Source organism: Gopherus flavomarginatus, chromosome 20 (assembly GCF_025201925.1).
Source record: "Gopherus flavomarginatus isolate rGopFla2 chromosome 20, rGopFla2.mat.asm, whole genome shotgun sequence".
NCBI lineage: Eukaryota > Metazoa > Chordata > Testudines > Testudinidae > Gopherus > Gopherus flavomarginatus.
Genome location: NC_066636.1, coordinates 22,071,276 through 22,091,152, shown reverse-complemented (window position 1 = coordinate 22,091,152; position 19,877 = coordinate 22,071,276). Strand labels below are relative to the sequence as shown.

General features: G+C 56.3%; 1 protein-coding gene across 1 annotated transcript; it reads left to right on the top strand.

The window, feature by feature from the left end:
- The first annotated feature begins 21 nt into the window (after positions 1-21).
- Positions 22-9,246, top strand: ISG20L2 (interferon stimulated exonuclease gene 20 like 2). Its single transcript, XM_050930530.1, has 4 exons — positions 22-121; positions 2,521-3,373; positions 5,429-5,629; positions 6,255-9,246. Exons 2-4 carry the CDS (start codon positions 2,645-2,647, stop codon positions 6,366-6,368), a joined length of 1,044 nt encoding a protein of 347 aa, XP_050786487.1. The 5' UTR covers positions 22-121; positions 2,521-2,644; the 3' UTR covers positions 6,369-9,246.
- Positions 9,247-19,877: the final 10,631 nt, after the last annotated feature.

Below are 19,877 nucleotides of genomic sequence, written 5' to 3'. Positions count from 1 at the left end.
GCCCATGCTCCTTCCTGACGTTCGTTGTGTGTCTCTCCCCGTGTGCCCAGCGGCGGGGCCGTTTTCACTTCCGCTTCCGGCTGCAGCTGCCTGGCTTGGTGTGGCCGGCCAAGGAGAGAGGGTGAGGGGGGATGGGGCTCAGTGGGGGAGGGGGAGGGGGTCAGTGGGGGGGATGGGGCTCAGTGGGGGGAGGGGGGTCAGTGGGGGGATGGGGTCACTGGGGAGGGGGATGGGGGTGAGTGGGGGGATGGATGGGGATCAGTGGGGGGAGGGGGTCACTGGGGAGGGGGATATTGGGATGGGGATCAGTGGGGGGATGGATGGGGATCAGTGGGGGAGGGGGGTGAGTGGGGAGGGGGATGGGAATCAGTGGGGGGATGGGGCTCAGTGGGGGAGGGGGATGTTGGGATGGGGATCAGTGCAGGGAGGGATGGGGATCAGTGGGGGAGGGGGTCACTGGGGAGGGGGATATTGGGATGGGGATCAGTGGGGGAGGGGGATGGGGTCAGTGGGGGGAGGGTGTTGGGGATCAGTGGGGGAGGGATCTGTGGGGATGGAGATCAGTGGGAGGATGGATGGGAGATCAGTGGGGGAGGGGGATATTGAGATGGAGATCAGTGGAGGAGGAGGAAGCTTTGGGATAGAAAAGGGTCAGTGAGGGAAGAAGGCATTAGGAACGAGGCCTGGTCCACACTACGCTGTTAAACCGATTTTAACAGCGTTAAATCGATTTAACGTTGCACCCGTCCACACTACACTGCTCTTTATATCGATTTAAAGGGCTCTTTAAATCGATTTCTGTACTCCTACAAAATGAGGAGTAATGCTAAAATCGATATTACTATATCGATTTAGGGTTAGTGTGGACGCAAATCGACGTTATTGGCCTCATTCTTTTACAGTAGCTACCCACAATGCACCGCTCCAGAAATCGACGCTAGCCTCGGGCCACGGACGCACACCACCGAATTAATGTGCCCAGTGTGGACGCGCACAATCAACTTTATAATATCTGTTTTATAAAATTGGTTTTAGCTAATTCAAATTTATCCTGTAGTGTAGACGTACCCTGAGAGGAGACCAGTGGGTGGAGGGGGTATTGAGAGGAGGAGATGGTGGAGTGCTGGGTAGGGACGGGGGAAGAGTAATCACAGAGGGGATTGGGGGTTGATCAATGATAGGGTGGGGAGCAGCAGTGCTGTTGGGGCTGGTAAGGGGTGATCAGTGAGGGAGTCAGAAGGGAAGGGATGTTGGTGAAAAAGGAGGTCATTGGGTGCGGGTGAATGAGGGGGATGGTTTCTCTCTTGGGGGAGAAGTGTCACTGAAGAGGTTATGGGTTCATGGGGGAGGGGATGAGCAAGAGGTGGGGGTCAGCACAGTGTATCATTTTTTAAAAACCCACAAAGAACAAGACACTTCACTGCACCTGCATCTCCCCTGGGGAGAGGATGAGAGAACAAACACGTGGCAGATGTGGGTACCGTTGCTTAATGCATAACTGGAAGGTGCCCAGACGTGGTGCTGAGTGTACGACCCGGACAGAGACTAGACTAGGCAGTAGCAGGGAGTTTGAGTGGAGCAGGATGCACTAATGAAGCACTTGGGGGTCAGTGGGTGGGAGGGTTAGGAGGGGTGAATCTGGAGTCAGAGTGGGCTGGGACTGGGGGAGTTTGTTAGTAAACTTCTTTCAGCTCCCGTGGAGATACGGGCATTGGCAGTGCCCCTAGAATCACTTGCCACCTCTCAGGTACCAGCACAAAGCTGGTTTGGTTGCATCTCCAGCACTTCACTGAAAGGTTTCAATCCAGATTAAAATGGGTTATGCTGAAGGAGTGAAAGCCGTGTCTGTTGTTCTACACACATTGGAGCTTTGGTCTTTTACATACCCCGTATACGTTCCCTAAACCTACATTTTGGTTGGGTATTTTCCACACACAAGGCTAAGGAACCAAACCAAACCAAATCCCAAAGATGAGTCTTTCATTATTGGTTGGTTGATAAACCGTCTAACAAGCTGTCGGATGCCACTCATCCAAATTTCTCATGGTGGTTGTATCTGCTGTAGTGCCACAGACTGATCTCATCAGGTCACAGGCTGAGCAGGGTTGAGTCAGCGTCACAATAATGTCAAACCTAGAAGAGAAACCCAGGGGGTTCCCTGCAGTGTGGTCAGATATTTACTAAATGTTGCACCTGCCCTCTGGGGAAAAGTCCCGGGGCCCATATGCTTTTCTACTGCCAGTGTCGATTTTCAGTTGAGACATAACATGGAGACCTTGATTATTTCTACAAACGTAAGTGTGTTAGTCTTGGTGGCCTGGCCAAAGCCCCAAATCTCAGTCCTCCCTGTACTTTCAGCTGGTTGCTGGATTCTTTACTTCCTGGCCTAATCTGTGGTGTAGCACACACCAAGGAGGGGGCAATTCACTGGGGCATGGAGTGATTCTAATGTGGAGAGAGTTTCTCAAGCACTGAATTCTTCTTATGAGGAGTGGCAACGGTCTTGATTTTCTATTTCAGGTGAGGGCGTGAACCTCTGTCGAGCCGTGTGCATGGGGCTGCCTGCTTGTAGGGTGAAAGAGACTGGGGGCCCTTCTCCATCTTCCCTCCTCCTCATGTTTGCTGCCTTCCTCCAGAACCCACCATGTCGGATTTGATCATCAACCTGGACTTGGGCCTCCAGCAGGCTCCCAAGAGGGGAACCGACAGCAACCAGAAACACCAGCGCTTTGTGAAACGGCGCCGTTTCCTGGAGAGGAGGGGTTTTCTGAAGCAGAAGCAGCTGCCGCCGCCCCAGCATCACCCCCCCAAAGGCCAAGTCTCCCATCAGGACTCCCGCTCGTGGGGGAGGACCAAGAAGAAGTGGCTCGCCGAGGATCAGAACTCTTTCCAGACAGATGGGCTTTCCCATCAGCCAAAAACCTTCCCCAAGGCAAATAACCATTGTTGCTTTGACCAGCCCAGCGCCACCAGAGACTCTGGCTCCGCTCTGCCTTGTTTTCCATCAGGAACGAGGAAGGTGACCTGCAGATCAGCAAAGGCCAGTGGGACCCCTGGGAACTACAGCGCCCAGCCCCTCGCTGGCATGCAGAAATCCAGCCTGCTGAGCGAGTATGACAGCGGCCTGCCCCCAGTGCCCCAGCCGGGCAAGCCCAGCAAAGTGGTGGCCATAGACTGCGAGATGGTGGGCACGGGCCCTGGCGGCCGGATCAGCGGCCTGGCCAGGTGCAGCATCGTGAGTTACCACGGTGACGTGGTGTATGACAAGTACGTCCGGCCCGTTGACCCCATCATTGATTACCGCACCCGGTGGAGTGGCATCAGAAAACATCACATGAAGAACGCCACCCCATTCAAAACAGCCCAGAAAGAGGTAAGTGCCCAGGGCAACGGCTGGGCTTGTAGGGATACAGTAGGGGGCACTTTCCTCTCAGCCCAGCGCCGTGACCGGGAGCACCGTGATGTGCTTGACTCAGGAGGGGGCGCTTTCCTCTCTCAGCTCAGCACGGTGGCTGGGAGCACCGTGATGTGCTTGACTCAGGAGGGGGCGCTCTCCTCTCTCAGCCCAGCACCGTGGCTGGGAGCACCGCGATGTGCTTGACTCAGGAGGGGGCGCTTTCCTCTCTCAGCCCAGCGCCGTGGCTGGGAGCACAGTGATGTCCTTGACTCAGGAGGGGGCGCTCTCCTCTCTCAGCCCAGCGCCGTGGCCGGGAGCACCGCGATGTGCTTGACTCAGGAGGGGGCGCTCTCCTCTCTCAGCCCAGCGCCGTGGCCGGGAGCACCGCGATGTGCTTGACTCAGGAGGGGGCGCTCTGCTCTCAGCCCAGCGCCGTGACTGGGAGCACAGTGATGTCCTTGACTCAGGAGGGGGCGCTCTCCTCTCTCAGCCCAGCGCCGTGGCCGGGAGCACCGCGATGTGCTTGACTCAGGAGGGGGCGCTCTCCTCTCTCAGCCCAGCGCCGTGGCCGGGCGCACAGTGATGTGCTTGACTCAGGAGGGGGCGCTCTCCTCTCTCAGCCCAGCGCCGTGGCTGGGAGCACCGCGATGTGCTTGACTCAGGAGGGGGCGCTCTCCTCTCTCAGCCCAGCACCGTGGCTGGGAGCACCGCGATGTGCTTGACTCAGGAGGGGGCGCTCTCCTCTCTCAGCCCAGCGCCGTGGCCGGGAGCACAGTGATGTGCTTGACTCAGGAGGGGGCGCTCTCCTCTCAGCCCAGCGCCGTGGCCGGGAGCACAGTGATGTCCTTGACTCAGGAGGGGGCGCTCTGCTCTCTCAGCTCAGCACTGTGGCTGGGAGCACAGTGATGTGGTTGACTCAGGAGGGGGCGCTCTCCTCTCTCAGCCCAGCGCCGTGGCTGGGAGCACCACCATGTGCTTGACTCAGGAGGGGGTGCTCTCTCTTCGCAGTCAGTTTGGGGTAAAGGTTTCTGGTGCCTCTGGGAGCTGCCCTTCAGAGGCCTTAAATCCCTGCCCTGCTGGGGCTTGGGGTCCCTTTGTTTCTCCATGACTGGCATGAGGCCTCCCCCATCCTTTCCTGAGGTCCATCAGCCCCAATCTCTGCTGGGGCCTCTAGGCATTACCAGACTAAGAGAGCCACAGGGCCAGGGAGGTCGGGGTGCTCAGCATCTCTGAGGAACAGGCCGTTTGCAGCTACACTAGAGGTTTGAACCCATGCTGAGCTCGCACTGGCTATCCCCAGGCAGTCAGCACCTCCAAACTAGCTGTGCCCAAGGGGGCCAGCGTCCCCTGCTTAAACACCCTCCCTGACCACTGAGAAGCATTGACTCTGCCTATAACCTGTTTTGTCCAAAGCTCACTAGGGGGCGCTCCAGCCCTCCCTTTAATCAAATATGCTGATGCCTTTTTGTTGTTGCCTCTGAGACATGTTGGTGGGTGACGGGTTTCCCCAGTGTCAGCTCGGTGCAGTTGGCTCTCGGTGGCTTTTCGGCACCTTGTGTAATGGTCCAGGGTGCAGCCACTTCGAAGGCCGGTAGTAGCGAAGCTGTAAAACGATGGAGATGGGTTCTGGCCGCGCTGGGGTGAAATAAGCCAACAGGCAGAGCTTCCAGACAAAGCTGGGTCACTGCTGGAACCAGAGACCGGAGGAGATCGGGGGGTGGTTCAGGAGCAGTGTGGGTGACTCAGCAGGGGGTGCTCTCCCCTCTGAGCCAGTGGTGACCCCAGTGCTAGGGAGTGGTGTGGGTTTCTCAGTAGGAGGCACTGTCCCCTGGCGGTCAGTGCTGATCCCAAAGCACTGGCATGGGGCTGGCGGTGCTGTGCTGCAGGGAGCAGCATGGGTGACTCAGTAGGGGGCACCTTCCCCCGCAGAGCCAGCATTGACCCCGATCAGACGGCCCTGACACGTTCCGTGTTGCCTGAGCGCCAGTCCCTGACTTCCCCAGCCCCTGAGCCGCCCTGATTCTCTCTTAGATCCTGAAGCTCCTAGCGGGGAAGATCGTGGTCGGCCACGCCATCCACAACGACTTCAAGGCGCTGAAGTATTTCCACCCGAAATCAGTGACCAGGGACACGTCAAAAATCCCACTGCTGAACCGCAAGGCCGGCTTCCCGGAGAACGAGTCGGCCTCGCTGAAACGCCTCACCAAACAGCTACTGCACAAAGACATCCAGGTACGCTGTGCCTCTGGGACAGGCCCCCAGGCACCAACCATGCCCATGCTTAGCAATGCCCCAGGCCAGGCAGGCAGCCCTAGAAATCTGGGCCCAGGCCCACATCTTCTCTCTTCCTTGCTGCCTGTGCTGTGTCTGGCCATTTCCCCATCCTGAAAGTCCCCCCTGGTTCTCAGCATCAGCCACAGGGAGTCGCTCTAGAGCTGAGCTGCTACTTCAGGGAGGGGCGCCCTTGAGAAGCCAAGGGAGACGCAGTCCCGGAATGGAAAAATAAAGTGCTGTCCCGAGGCTGGCCAGGAGGCCTCACTAGAGAGTGAGGTGAGGCATTTCCTCTCCCAGGAGTTGCTTGCTCTGTGGCCCAGTGGATAAAGCACAGGACTGGGGCCCAGGAGTTCTATTCCCCCGCTCTGTCACTGGGTGACCTTGGGCAAGTCATGTCCCCTGTCTGGGACTCAGTTTCCCCATCTGTGCAGTTGAGCTAATGAGGTCGCCTGCTGTTCTGAGTGTGCTGATCACCTAGGGAAGCAGCGAGTGAGGATCAGAGCTGTCGGACGGTCACACTGGCTAGCATCTCTGATTCTAATACCCCTCATGGATCGTGTCTCTCTTCCCTTGTTCCTCACAGGTCGGCAAAAACGGCCACTCCTCAGTGGAAGACGCCAAAGCCACCATGGAGCTGTACCGGGTGATCGAAGCTGAGTGGGAGAGGCAGCTGGCGCTGAATCCCAAGCAGGAGTGAGTGGCCTTGGGGCTTGCCCCAGTGCTGCCAAGGAAGGAGCAGGTCCCGAACCCCAGAGCAAGCGAAAAGGGGATCAGCAAAACGCAGGGCGGGAGGATCCTAGGCCAGGCTGGGGAGTAGGAGTACGGGCCTGGGGCCAGTGAAAGCAGACAAGGGAGAGGCGGGCGGGCAGCTGGGAGCCTGGTGCAGTGTTTCTGACGCAGGTGGGAGTCAGAGGCGCGAGGAAGTAGCAGCCATCATGCGTCACCGCCAGGTCTCTGTTAGCGCACGTGCCTCACCAAGTGCCGCCTCTTCCGTGTTGTCTTAACCCCGGAGGGGAACTGTGCTACCTCCCAGTTGGGGAGCCCATACTTTGCCTGCTCCCTGGTGTTCCCGGCCTGGATCACGCCGTGGGTTCTGCTGGCCGCCCCTCGTGTCCTAGAACCCGCTTGGTCCAGGCTTCTGGGTGGGATTCGTGCCCTCTTCCCATGTGGACAGGCCCCGCATCATGTTCTCATTCTGATCTGATTTCCATAGGGGGCACGGGCCAGGCAGTGAGTTCGAATCAGACCTTTAGGGGAGAAGATCTTGGGGTCTGAAAGTGACGCTGGTAAATAAACGTCTCCAGAGGTCCTTTCCCTGGGAAGGTTTCTGTGGCACCGCAGTGGTGTTTGGTGGCTTCCCTCCAACACTCCCCCCACCATAGCTTTATTTTGGATCAGAAGTAAGGGACTCTCAGAGTTCCCCCACCCTGGGGGGCAGGGGGGATGGGTTGGCCCAGCTGTTTGCGAGTCTCACTGCCTCTAAGGGGTCTGATGAACGGCCCTGCAGAGCCCCAGCTGGTCGGTTAGTGGTGCTGCACTGGCACAGCACTGATTTATCCCAGAGAATCCGGTCCCAAATTCTAGACCCTGGGCATCGGGGCCTGTGCCACCTGCCATTGCCGGGGGATTCTGAGAGTCAATCCTCCCCGGCCCGTTCCCTCCTTGGCCCCCCGCTGAGGCTGGCAGTTACGCTGGAGACGGCGGTGGCTTGTTAATGCAGGCAGCAGGCGAGACCCACCAGACTCATCTCACACAAGGAGAAAGACTCTGCCGAGACACCCAGCCTGTGCTAGGGTCAGGGCAGCTTCCAGCAGTGAGGCTCTGTACCCTGTCTTTGATCCCCTGAGCCAGCCGGCACCACGATGGTGGCCTCTCTAGGGCAGCATGGGGTCACTTGGGCCACTGAAAATCTCATTAGAGGTCTCGGCTGCAGCTGACTCATCTCTGTCCCCCCCTCCCCCCTTGCCTTTGTGAGGGCCGTGCCTCAGCCTGGGGGAACCCGTCTGGGTTGACGATTCATCTCCCAGCACCATGCATGCGGGTCACCCGGAGCTGCTGCCTTCACTCCCTTGAGTCCAGCAAAGGCCCTGATCTGACTCTAGCCAGGAGGTGCTCTACTACGATTCCCTCAGGTTTTGGGGCCGGGCTTGGCTGAGCGTGGCGCATGGGCAGGAATGTCACTGCAGGTTTTGGGACAAGACCCAGGGGGTGGCCCCGAGTTTGAGACAGCAACGGGTGGGATCTTTGAGGTGGAGCAGCATCCGATCCGCAGTGCCTGGGGGCAGGCCACCAGACAGAGAGGGGCTTCTGGGTCTGTTCAGCAGGCAGGACGCGGGTAGCAGACTTACAGTCTGGATGAGCTTAAGGAAATCAGCGGAGATACCCGCTCCCCCAAACAACCCCTCAGGCTCCATGGGTGAACTGTGCCAGACAGAGAACTTTCGCTATAAGGGATGGAGGGAGGAACTTCAGATACAAGTCTGTAGGAGAGGGAGCATGGTCTAGCAGTTACAGTGGCCGCCCAGGGCGTTGGGAGGGTGAGGTTCTAATCACTGGGGTCATCCTGGGTCCAATTCCGCTCTCATTTACATGGGCGTAAGTCCTTTTGACTTCAGTGGAGCTACTCCTGATTTACATTGACATGACCGAGAAGCAACTCAGGCCCAACAGGTGACCTCATGCAAGTCACGCTGCTGCTCTGTGCCTCAGTTTCCCCACCTGTGAAATGGGGAGGATGATCCTGACCTCAGTGCGGTGCTGCGAGTAGAGCTGGCAAACGATTTCCAAACCCACCACTCTTCATGAATTTGACACACAATTTCGGCTGGTCACCAGATGGCCCGAGGTGGCGGTGGGAGTGGTGTTGCCCTGTACGAAGGGCACTCACCCGAGAGGTGGGGGAGAGTGGCTCAGATTCCCATTTTAGAAACAGACCTGAAATGGCCTTTTTGCCACTGAACCCCAAAAGTGAATTATTCGACCCACTGGAGTTGTGAAGTAAAGTCCTTCGTGATCCTTCACTGGGACGACTCTCGTGTGGCAGCTTGCATTTCAGTTTACGATCTCTTTCAAGTAGATTGGCACTGACTTCTTTAAAGGGCTGGATCCTCTGGCATGGTCATTTCCACCAGTGCAAAGTGGGGGTGAAATGTTGCCTCTTCCGAGCCGCCTCCGTTTCCCCTTTGCTTCGTATTGTTGTCGGTGAAGACAGGAGCAGCAGAGTGCTGGAGAACTGGATCCCAGCTTTAGCAGTGGGGCAGGGCTGGCGTCAGCTCTGGGGCTCCGTGGTTGAGCCGTTCGGTGAGAGGGCTTGCCCAAGTAACGGTTACTCGAATTCGCCTTTGCCGTAGTGCTCGGACCAAACTGTTTGTCTGGGGAGCGGAGCACGGTGCTTTTCACATACATATACAGCTCCGTGCACGAGCATCTTTCGAAATCAGAATGTTTCCGGGTCCTTTAATCCCTGCAGCAATGAACCATTCGGTCCTTTGAGGGAGTGATTTGGGTTGTTTGAAAATAAAATATGTCACTATCGAAATCACTCGTCAAAAAATAAATCCTAAAAGATCATTTCATTTCTGCTTCTGCACTGGGTGTGTGCTCACGGGGGGCTCAGAATGTCCGCAGGGGAGCTGTAGGTCTGGTTCTCGCCAGGGGCACTCTACTACAATTCCCATCAGACCCCAGGGCGGGGCTTGACAGTGCTGGGTCATGTTCCTGATGCCCAGCTACCATGGTGATGGGCAGTGTCTGGCACAACGGGGCCCTGATCTCGGTCGGGGTCTGGGCAGCACCTGGCACAGTGGGGCCCTGGTTTTGGTTGGGATCTGTACACCCCCAGGGGGTGGGATCTTGGTCAGACCTCTAGGTGCTATTGTCCCTCTTCCCGGGCCCTTTGCTAAGCCAAATTGAATTGTATAATGCCCCCCACCCGTACCAGCTCCCCAGTCAAACCTGGGGAACAGAGGAAATCATTGCTTGCATCACCATCTCCCCGGTGCCTAGAGAGGAAGTGACACGTGGGGGTCTTTAAAAATCTGGGGCTTTTGTTCAGACTCTCAGCGAATTTGCGGCTCTTCTCGGGTCCAGATGGGGCCAGACTAATGCAGCCGAGCAGCTGCAACCTAGGGGAGGATTTTGATTCCAATCAGGCCCAAAGCTGCCAGGATTTTGGCTGAATTTCTTCTTGCTACTCTCCAGAGTGCAGGGGAGGGGGATGATGGGGAAAGGGGAGGAAGTTGGGGGGGTGTCTGAGAAAGGGGGAGGGGTGTGTGTGTATTGAGGAGGGGTATATGGGCATGGACAGAATGGGGAGGGGAATGCGTGGGGGGAAGGGAGGGGCTGGGATAGAGGAATGCTGGGGGTGTAGGGCAGGGTGTAGAAAGGGGGACGGGGTGTATGTGTGTGGAGGTGGGTGTATAAGGGGGGTTATTCACACTAGTAGAAGTCAGATGATGAAACCCAAGGACCTGCTCCTCCTCCCCTTCCCCCCCCCCATCTCTCCCGTCTCTGCCCCCCTGGAGCTGGGCTGTGCTGTGACCTCCTCTGACAGCTGAGGCTGAGCAGGCCCTGGAGTTACTGGGGGTGGGGGTGGGGGTGGGAGCATTTCCCACATCTTTGCTGCACTGGGGCCGAGTGCCTGGATCCCCTTGATGTTGCTTTTCCAAATCTAAACCAGTCCGGGAGGGGGGTCAGCGAAGGGCCAGCGGGGGCTGGGGGGGGAGGGGAGTGTGGTTGCAACGGCAGCTTTGTACGCTGGGCGGGGCTGCTGGAACAAAGCACGACCACCCCCCCCCCCCCATGCACTGTGCAGGGTGGTTTGGCAGGGCTGGGATAGCAGGGGGCTGTGGGGCAGCGGCAGAGCTGGGGAAGAGAGGGTGGTCCCAGAAGGGGAACAGCAGGTCCAGGGCCGGCAGGTAGCACTGTGGCCAGGGGCCAAATAGACCAGAGGGACTGAACTCTCCTCCCGCTCTTGCAGGGAGGGACCCCTGGCAGGCTGATGTGTTTGGGGAGGAGGGGGTGTGCCCTGTGCTGCCCTCCCTCTCTGGGCTCAGCCCGAGGCCTCCCCCGGCTCTGGACTCCTGGAGCAGGAGAAAAAACCTCCACTGAACAGCCCTGTTCCCGGGCTCCCAGCGAGAACGGCTGCGTCTGTGGCTGCTGAGCTGTTCTGCAGGTATTTAGGCCCGTGGGTGCAGCGCTGGGGAGTGTGGGGGCCACTGGCCCTGTGGCCAGAGCCCGCTCTCGACACCGCTCTTTGTGCTGCCTTAGGTGCTCGTTAGCAGGAGACAGGACTGATTATAACATCTTCGTGTGGTTACAGCAGAGGGGCTCTGGGGAGCTGTTCCCAGCCCTGGGAGTTTGAGCTAATGGTTAGAGCAGTGACCTAGGAGCCAGGACTCCTGGGTTCTAGGCCCAGCTCTAGGAGTGGATGCGCTGAAGCAGTTAGAGCACGTGGCCGCAGGAGATCTGCTCCTTCCCGCCATTGGATATAGACCCCAGGCATCCTGACTCTCAGCCCCCTTGTATTAACCCGTGCGCAGCTCCTGTTGCATTCAGACGGCCCCCAGGGTGCTGCATGTCGAGGCGGCCGGGGGAGCCGGGGCTGATGGCAATTCCAGGCAGCTGGCCCCATTCCAGCCCTTGCAGAATGGGCTGTGTGACTCTGAGCCAGCCAGGAAATAGCAAGCCTAGGAGCTTTTCCATGGGAAGCACTTTTGAATCCGCTCCTCTTCCCCCACCCCCGGCTGCAGAGCGGAGGGGAAGGGCAAGCCGGTGTTAGGGGGCATGGGGTGGCTGCAGCTCCTGGGCTGAGCTGTAGCCGGGCAACACCTGACAACACGAGCAACGGGAGGTGGGAGTTGAAGACACCGATCTCAACACAGGCCCTAGTGCCGTGTGGGCAGCGAATGCCCCACCCCAGGCTCCTGTCGGTGCTGGGGGATGATTCTCAGTGACACTGGGGGACAGCAGGTGGAAATGGCCCCATAAGAGTCCCCACCCCACCCTATTCAGGTGTGGAACTGGGGGAAGGGCCCTGCATCCACTCTGCTCCAGCCCCCCATGGCTACTCCATGCCTCCTGGGGCCATGGGGAGCCAAGTGTAAGTTAGAGCAGCCCAGAGGCTGCTCTGACTGACCCCAGGGCTGGGCTGTACAGCCCCATACAGGGAATGCAGAGGAGACTTAAAGCTACCTTCCCACTTGCCCCCCGAAAGCACAGGGGTGGAGCAATGTGGAACAGAGGCCTGTGGTTTTTCCTTTGGGCCTGATCCTGATGTAAATCAGGAGTAGCTCCATTCCCTTTAACCCCTTCTTTTCTGCAGTTCCCTCAAACCCTCCCCTGCCTGCCTGGAAGGGCCCCTCGTCCCTTTGCCTTTGCAGTCCCTTCGCTCTGCTGTCTAGCCGCACCTCTGCCTGTTCCACAGCAGTGACGGCCTTTCCCCTGAGCCACGGCCCCGACGAGTTAGAACAGGGAGATTTCTCTTGTCTGCACAGCTGGGAAAAGCCAGCCCCGCTTCCTGGGGTGCCCATGTTCTAACCCTGGGGGAGACTCTGGGACCCTCACCCCTCATGGGGTCTCAGACCCCAAATGTCTACACTGCGGTTTCATAGCCCTGAAGCCCAAGCCCCAGTCAGCTGCCCCCGGCCATGCCATGGGTCTTTGATTGCAGAGCAGATGTACCCACAGGCGAGCTGAACGAGGGCTGTCCTGACTGGGGTTACACAGGGAGATGCTGACGGGAGGAGGGAGAGGGTGTCCTGAACCTTGACCCTCCCCCAATGTTTGGCACTTAGCTCTGCTTCTCCAGTAACTGGGGAAGGCAGGTGTCGGGGCACCTACATTGTGGGTGGGTCCCAATCCAGTAGATGTGCTTGGAGGAGTGCTGCCGGACTGGGCCCCATGGGTGAAGTCACACAAACCAGCTGGTGGGGGGAGTGGGAATGGGACCTCCCTTTAGCCTGGTGATATGGGGGAGACCCCGGTACAAGTCCCTCACTCTGCCTGATGAGACAGGATTTGCAGCTGCCAGCCTGTCAGCTATCCATCCACTCTCTCTCCCAGTCCAACACCATAATTAAATAGCTGAATAATTAACTAGGAAGAAACCTAGTCAGTGGGGAGGGCAAGCACCGGAGAGGTTGCAGATCCTCACCAGGCATGGGGGGGCTGGGCCCAGGGGCGTCCCAGGTGAGTATCAGCACTGCTGGACAATAGGCTATAAGAGAGGTGGGGGTGTCCCACCCCCCCAGCTGTGTGTTTGGGGTGACTGCTCTGAGGGCCCCGAGCTGGTAGGTGGCTGCTGAGACACTGACTAGATCAGGCTGCATGGGTGAAGTGGGAAGCCGAACGCCCAGCCTGGTTCCTGGATCGCTTAGGTGGGAGCTGAAGGTCTGGGTGCCCGGACTTGGAGACACCTGGGGTCCTTTTACTGCAAAGTCGTAGGCACGGAGCAGATTTAGGAGCCTGCGGGTTCAGCAGGACCATGGATCACAGCAGGATCTCAGAATGGGATGTAGCCGCCTGCGTGAAGCCCATCCCGAGTTTCTCCCGACCTCAGGTTCCATCTGGAAAAGGGGGCCAGTTCTCCTTTGTCTGTTTTGATTGCAAGCTCTGCCGGGTGGAGACTGTACAGCACCTGGCACAGTGGGACCCTGATCTTGATGATCAGGTGCCCTTCGCCTGGGGACGGGGCTGTGTGGATAAATACAGAAAAGGTTGGGAGGAGCCCAGATGCTACGGGTGATGGGCTCCCTGGATAGATAGGTAACCATGAGAAAGGTGCAAGGCTGGGACTCAGAGCCAGCTCCTCAAAGGGATTTGGGTTCCTAGGTGTTAGTAGCCTAGATACTTTCCCGGATCGGGGCCTACGTCCCCAGCCGGGGTGGAAGTGAACCCAGATTTCCAGAGTCCCAGCCGTGCCCTGGCCGGCCCTGAACCTTAGGACATGGGCCAGTACCCCTAGGTGGAAGAGCCGAGCTAATACCCTCCCCTGGATAAAGCAGCTGCAAGCTCTGGCCTGTCTGAAGTGCTGGGTGGGGGATGCAGGCAGGAAAGTGGTGGTGTGATTAATTAGGGAGGTGCTCCCTCCCCGCAGAGAGAGATGGCTCCTGCTGATAGCACCCAACCCCCCTCCGACTTGTCTTTTGATCTCCCTGTTGCCTGTCACATCCCGGAGCCAACTTCACCTTGGAACTTCTTCAAGTTTTGCTGTGGATCAGGATGGTTTTGGAGATGAGTGTGTTTTACTTCAGGCGGTGGGGGGTGGGTGGGCTTCTATTCCCAGCTCTGCAGGGGTGAGTGTGATCTAGCAGAGTGTAAGGCTGGGAGTCAGGACTCTGTGTGTGTGTGTGCGCGCGCGCGCGCAAAACTCTGGGAGGGAAGTGGGGTCTAGTGGTTAGAGCAGAGGACTAGAACTCAGGATTCTGGGTTCCACTCCCTCCTTTCCTACTGACCCTCTGTGGCAGCTGATCAAGTTGCCACTCTGTGCCTCAGTTTCCCTATCTATAAATTAGAGATCATATTTCCCTACCTTACTGAGGTAAGTTCAGGCTACTTTAGGAAGGGCAGAGTTGGCTGTGAAGGCCATGTACAGTAGTGGAATACTGTGCCAGGCATGGGATCTGTCATTCCTTTCACTACAGCTCTGTCCTCTTATGGTGAGGTGTGACAGCTGTTTATTAGCACTGCTCCCCAGGGTTCAGTCACCCAGCACTAAAATGCAACCACCTCTGGGGTGGGACACAGTACTGGCTTAACAGCCCTCAACAACGCTGTGCAGGCTTCACTCATCCAACACTGAAATGCAACTGCCTCTGGGGTGGGGTGTGGCAGTGGTTTAACAGTACTTAGCAACACTGCACAACGAAGGGAAATTTGGGGAGGCAGGCCAGGGAATGAATCTAATTAGAATTTGGCCAGGAAATCAGTGTGCTGAAGGGAACTGCCCGGTGACCCCTCTTTAAAAATGTCTCCCATAAAATACAGCTGTCTAATGTTTGCGTCCAACTTTTCTTAGCCGATTTGCTGAGGATTTCCAGGGCCTAGTATGCACCGAGTGGGGGGCAGGATGGATTCTGTCAGGCAGCTCTGCAGGCATCACCAGTCACCCGCCAGCATCTGCTTCCCCAGGACCTCTTTCCTCCTGTGCCTCGATGCCTGTTACAAATGAGCTTCCCCCGCCCGACCCACAAACCCTGAAACAGGTTGTGCCAGAGGGGCTGACAGCCTGGCTAAGTGTTGATGAAAGATAGCTTGGTGGGGCCCTGAGGGGAGGGAAACCCACCGTGCGGCTATAACCTTTCCTGCTGTCAGGCCAGGCCATGTGTGAAAATCCAGCTGATGTAGAGGGAGTGCTGTGCAGCAGAGAGCTCAGTAGGAGGCGCTCTCCTCTGGATCAGTACTGACCCCCATGTCCCTGTCGCAGGGAGCAATATCTTCCCTTTCAGAGCTGAGAAACCGGCTCTGATCCCTTTTGCTCTGGAAAGACCAACACCTACACAGGGAATGAGCTGGAGGTCCTCAGAGCCGACACTGCTGGGGTACCTGAATTTCCAGGAGGGTTATTTTTAGTGATATTTGGGCTCAACAGAATTCCGTTGCTAGAATCCCGACGTTTCTTTTTTAGCACATTTTGAGATTTTTATTCCATTTACATTTTCACCAGGGTGCAAAACGATGTATTGATCAGAGATGTTGAGACTGACCAAGTGAAAGCGATCTAACGGGCGCCGCTGCCCCAGCCCCGTTGAGGCCAGCCTGACGACACATGAAGGCAGGACTCGAAGAACTTCAGTTTTCTTACATTGCCAGACTGTAAATTTCAATTATCTTCTTTCCTGAGCTCCGGTGTGTAGGGTGAAACTGACGTTTGTCGTCAATAACAGTCGGACCCTTCCAAGCCTATTTGTATCTCAGTAGCACAAAGAGATCTTTCCCAAGATCAGGTCCCCATGGCGCTGGGCGCTGCACAGACACTCTGAGACAGCCCCTGTCCCAATTCGCTTGCAGCCTAAGCAGACACAGGGAGGCTTTCGAGCTCTATTCGACAGAGGGAAAGCAGAGGACCAGAGGGATGAGGGGAAGCTGTGGCAGAGCTGGGATTTGAAGCCAGGGCCCATCCACTGCCTCAAACACAAAGCTGTCCGTTTGTCCTCAGAGTGTCTCTAGTCTGTCTTTACCCCTGCACAGCGTTGGATGAAATCCAGCAAGTGCTTTGCAAACAACACCAGGCCCCCCGGCCCCTTTGCCTGCTCATCCTGCATGCCCTGACCCCAGGAATAAATGAAACAAGCCATAAGGCAAATAACTTTGGGGTCAGGTCCCTGCTGCCCCTTACTCCAAACTCAACCGGACCACCTCTGTGCTGACCCCCCCTCCTCCCAGAGCCTTTGATCTGTATAGGTTTGTGGGTGTCCTTCATCCCTCCAGAGACATAACAAAAAATCCTATCTGAGATCTGCTCAAGATACTGCCAGGAAAGACTCCAGGCTTAGCTTTCGTTTGCTTAAGTGTTTTCAATCTCCCCTGTGCGGTGGGAATGGCTGGGATGGCGTGAAGGTTAGAAACAGGCCCTGTTTACCCTCCGTTCTCATCCTGGGGGCCCCGCGAACAATGAAAAGTGAAAACACCCACCCGGCGTTATGATTGCAAAACCTCGGGACATGCCAAACTAATTAAGGCCTTTGGCTAGCTCCTTTCACATCTGCAGGGTTTCTCACACCACTCAGGGAGCTGTGTTTGGGGGAGGGGGCTGCACGGCTACAGGGCGGTGGGGGCATTGGAAACAGGATACGGAGTCTGTCACCTTAAGGTCACCAGTTTGAATCTCAGCCGGGCTGGGTGTGAGCAAAAACTGTCGCAGATTTGTTCAGTGACTTGTGTGAAATGAGTCAGGGGGTGGGAGGGGTTGTCTCAGACCGCCCTTTCACTGGACAGGGGACCCCATGATGCTTGTGGGTCTAGATGTCATGGAGGTGGGAGGAAGGCTAGTCCAGTGGTTAGGATGCTAGCCTGTAAAGTAGGTGATAAAGGTTCCAGTCCTTGCTCTGCCAGACTTTAGATTCACTCTGGGCCTCAGTTTCCCCATCTGCACAATGAGTATAACAGCATTGCCCTGCCCACAGGGTGCTGTGAGAATAAATACATCAAAGAAGGTGAGGTGCTCAGATACTTGTACAGCCCCTAGCACCGTAGGAGGTTCTTTGGTAATAGCGGGAGCCATAGATAGATGCAATTGGCTCCCCAGCCTGTTGCACCCGCTCTGGCTGTGGTAGAGGGACCCCTGTGTAGTGGCTGGGCACAGGATAGTCATGGGGAGAGAATGGGCTGCATAGAAAAACAGGGCTTCTGTCTGTGAGGCTGGGCTTCGGTGGAGCAGATGCCAAGGGCATCAGGAGAACAGAGATCTTGCAGTGCCCAAGTCCAGCCCCTGCATCTAGTGCCCCTGTCTGGCTGGAAATAGATGCCGAGGCCAGAAGGGACCAGCATGACTATCTGGTCTGACCCTCCTGCATAGCACAAGCCAGAGGCCATCCCCACAATAATGCCCAGGGCAGATCTTTGAGAATGGAGACGCCCCTTGGTCAATTGTTCCAATGGTTAAGAATTCCCACCATTAAAAATGTACAGTCTGAATTTGTCCAGCTGCACCTCCCAGCTGCTGGCTCACGGGAGCCCTTTCTCTGTGAGATAGAAGAGCCTGTTCATTGCCCGTGTAGGGACCGTAATCAATTCACCCCTTCACCTTCTCTTTGTTACCCTGAAGAGATGGAGCCCCTTGAGTTTACGACTGGAAGGCAGGTTTTCGAATCTCTCCCAAGGCTTTTCTCTGAACCCTCCCCAATTTACCCCTCTTGAATTGTAGGCACCAGGCCTGTACATGCAATCCTAGCAGCAATTGCACCAGCGGCAAATACAGAGGCAAAATGCCCTCTCTGCTCCTACTCGAGATTTCCCTGTTTCTGCATCCCAGGATCACGTTAGCTCTCTTGGCCCAGGGGCATGCTGGGAGCTCCTGTTCAGCTGATTATCCACCGCAACCCCCAGATTTTTTCAGGGTCCCTTTTCCAGGCTGTTCTTCAGCTGCGGTGAGCGAACGGCAGCATGGCCCAATGGGTAAGTCTAGCCTGCAAGTGAGAAGTCCTGAATTCCAGTCCCAGCTCCACCTTTCCCCTGCTGTATGACTTTTGTCACGGCCCTGCTCCGTGCCTCAGTTTCCCCACCCCCTCTTTGGTCTGTTGAGATGGTGAGCTCACCGGGCCAGGAACTGTCTCACTACATGTCTGTGCAGCGCCTGGCACAAAGGGGCTCTGATCTCAGGTGTGGCTTCTCTGGACAAGACTGTACCACAAACAATAACACAGTCATTGACCCAGATCCTCTTGCAATTGCAAGATGCTGACTGGGTGGGTTTGCTCCTATGGGGCAGTCCCTGCTCCATGTTTCAAAGGAAGGAGATGCTGTCCTTTATCCAGGGTCTCTGCTAACATGGTCTCAGATTTTGAGCATCAGGATAAACTGCTGATTCTGAGCAAGAGTCACCCCTGGCTTACCCGCTAGGCATGGAATCCCAAATCACCACCAGACTGCCTGCTCCTGCTGCCTTTAGGTGTGTCTGCATTGTGTGCTTCCAATCAATCAATCAATCAATCAGGTGCGGCCCAGGGGCCTTTACAAACACAGTTCTTTCCCCTTCCCTCTGGCCAAGTTTTTGCCTTAGTTACAGCCTGAGCAGTGAAGCCAGAGAGGGAGAAATCTGTCAGCAATTGCACTCTGCCCTGGTGCCAAAAACAACAGCCCCTGCCTGGACCCATGGCACCAATGCAAAGGTAAGGGGTGTGGAGGGGCTGGTGGGATGTGTGATAGCATGAGGTTATCATTGCTTAGCCAGGAAACACGTCCAACTTAATGGAGGGTGTTGGCCAGAGGCCCTGGTGATGGGAGCAGAACTCCAGAGCCTGCATGTGATCCTTCTGTCAGCTAGTCTTTGGGGAAACCCTGTCCAGTGACCTATATAGCCCAGCCTAGCGGCCAGAGAGAATGGCAAGGTCTGTCTGTCCCTAGCAGCCCTCTTCATATTTATCACAGCCCAGCCCTGCCTCTCTCCTATCACCAGGGCTGCTACAGGCAGCTGTAGGGTTTGGTAACTTTTGATGTGGTGGCTGCATTGAGCTCAGCGGGTTTTCTAGCCCTGGAACTGAAGCTCTGGAAAAGCAGGGAGCCTGCCATGGGATGTTCTTGTAAGGTTTACTTTATTCTCTGGCCAGCAAGGGTATCTGGGAGTCTCCCTTCCTCCCTGCCAGCACAGAGAGCTTGCTCAGTATTGGCAGCCCCAAGTGTTTCAAATTCATGAGTTGGGCCCCTAAAGTTGAGATCGGATTAACACTACAATGTATTGGGTTCTTTTTATTTTCCATCCGATGTCCGAGCCTTGTGGGGGAGGGGGGCATGCTTTTCAGCTTGGCTTTTCTTTTCTTTAAATGGAAGGGGAGACTGCCCTAACCACGTGACCCCAGGAGCTGGAGATTAAAGGGCATTGCCAAATATGGTGGAAGCTGGCAAGTGATGGGTGGAGGAAAAAACTGCAAACCAACAGGAGCCTCTGTCCAAAGCAAAACATGCTTCTCCTCCGTCCGCTCACCCCTCCTTTCAGGGTGAACAGATGGGCTTTGCAGTGGGACCTGAAGGTTCACACGTGTTGGCTGTGGTGGAGCAGCAGGGGATGTGAACTGTAGAAAGTGCTGTAATGCTAGAAGTACCCTCCGTGCTGGTAAAACACAAAAAATGTTTCTCCTGGCCATTGAAGATCCTTGGTGCCTTCTTGTGTGTGCAAGAGTTGGGGGCTTTAACGCCAGAGAGCTGGCTGAATTCTGAAAGGTGTCATTACGTTTCACCTCCATAACTCCTCTCTGCTTTCAGTTGTATCCAAACGTGCCCAACTTCCTGTCCCTACAGTTAAACAGCTGTTGTCCCCTACCCCAGAGATTGCTGCATTTCAGTGATGAGTGAATGATCTCTGTGCCATGTTCTGTGTGGCTGTTGTATGGTTACCATGCCCCACCCCAGAGGTGGCTGCATTCCAGGGACAGGTTTGTAAAATCTTTGCCTCTAGAGAAATTTGGGGCCCATCAGCTGTACCACCCAAGAGGAATTTAAAATATTCCCCTTCAGAGTCATACTCCTGCATATCACGTCCTAGGAGATTTTT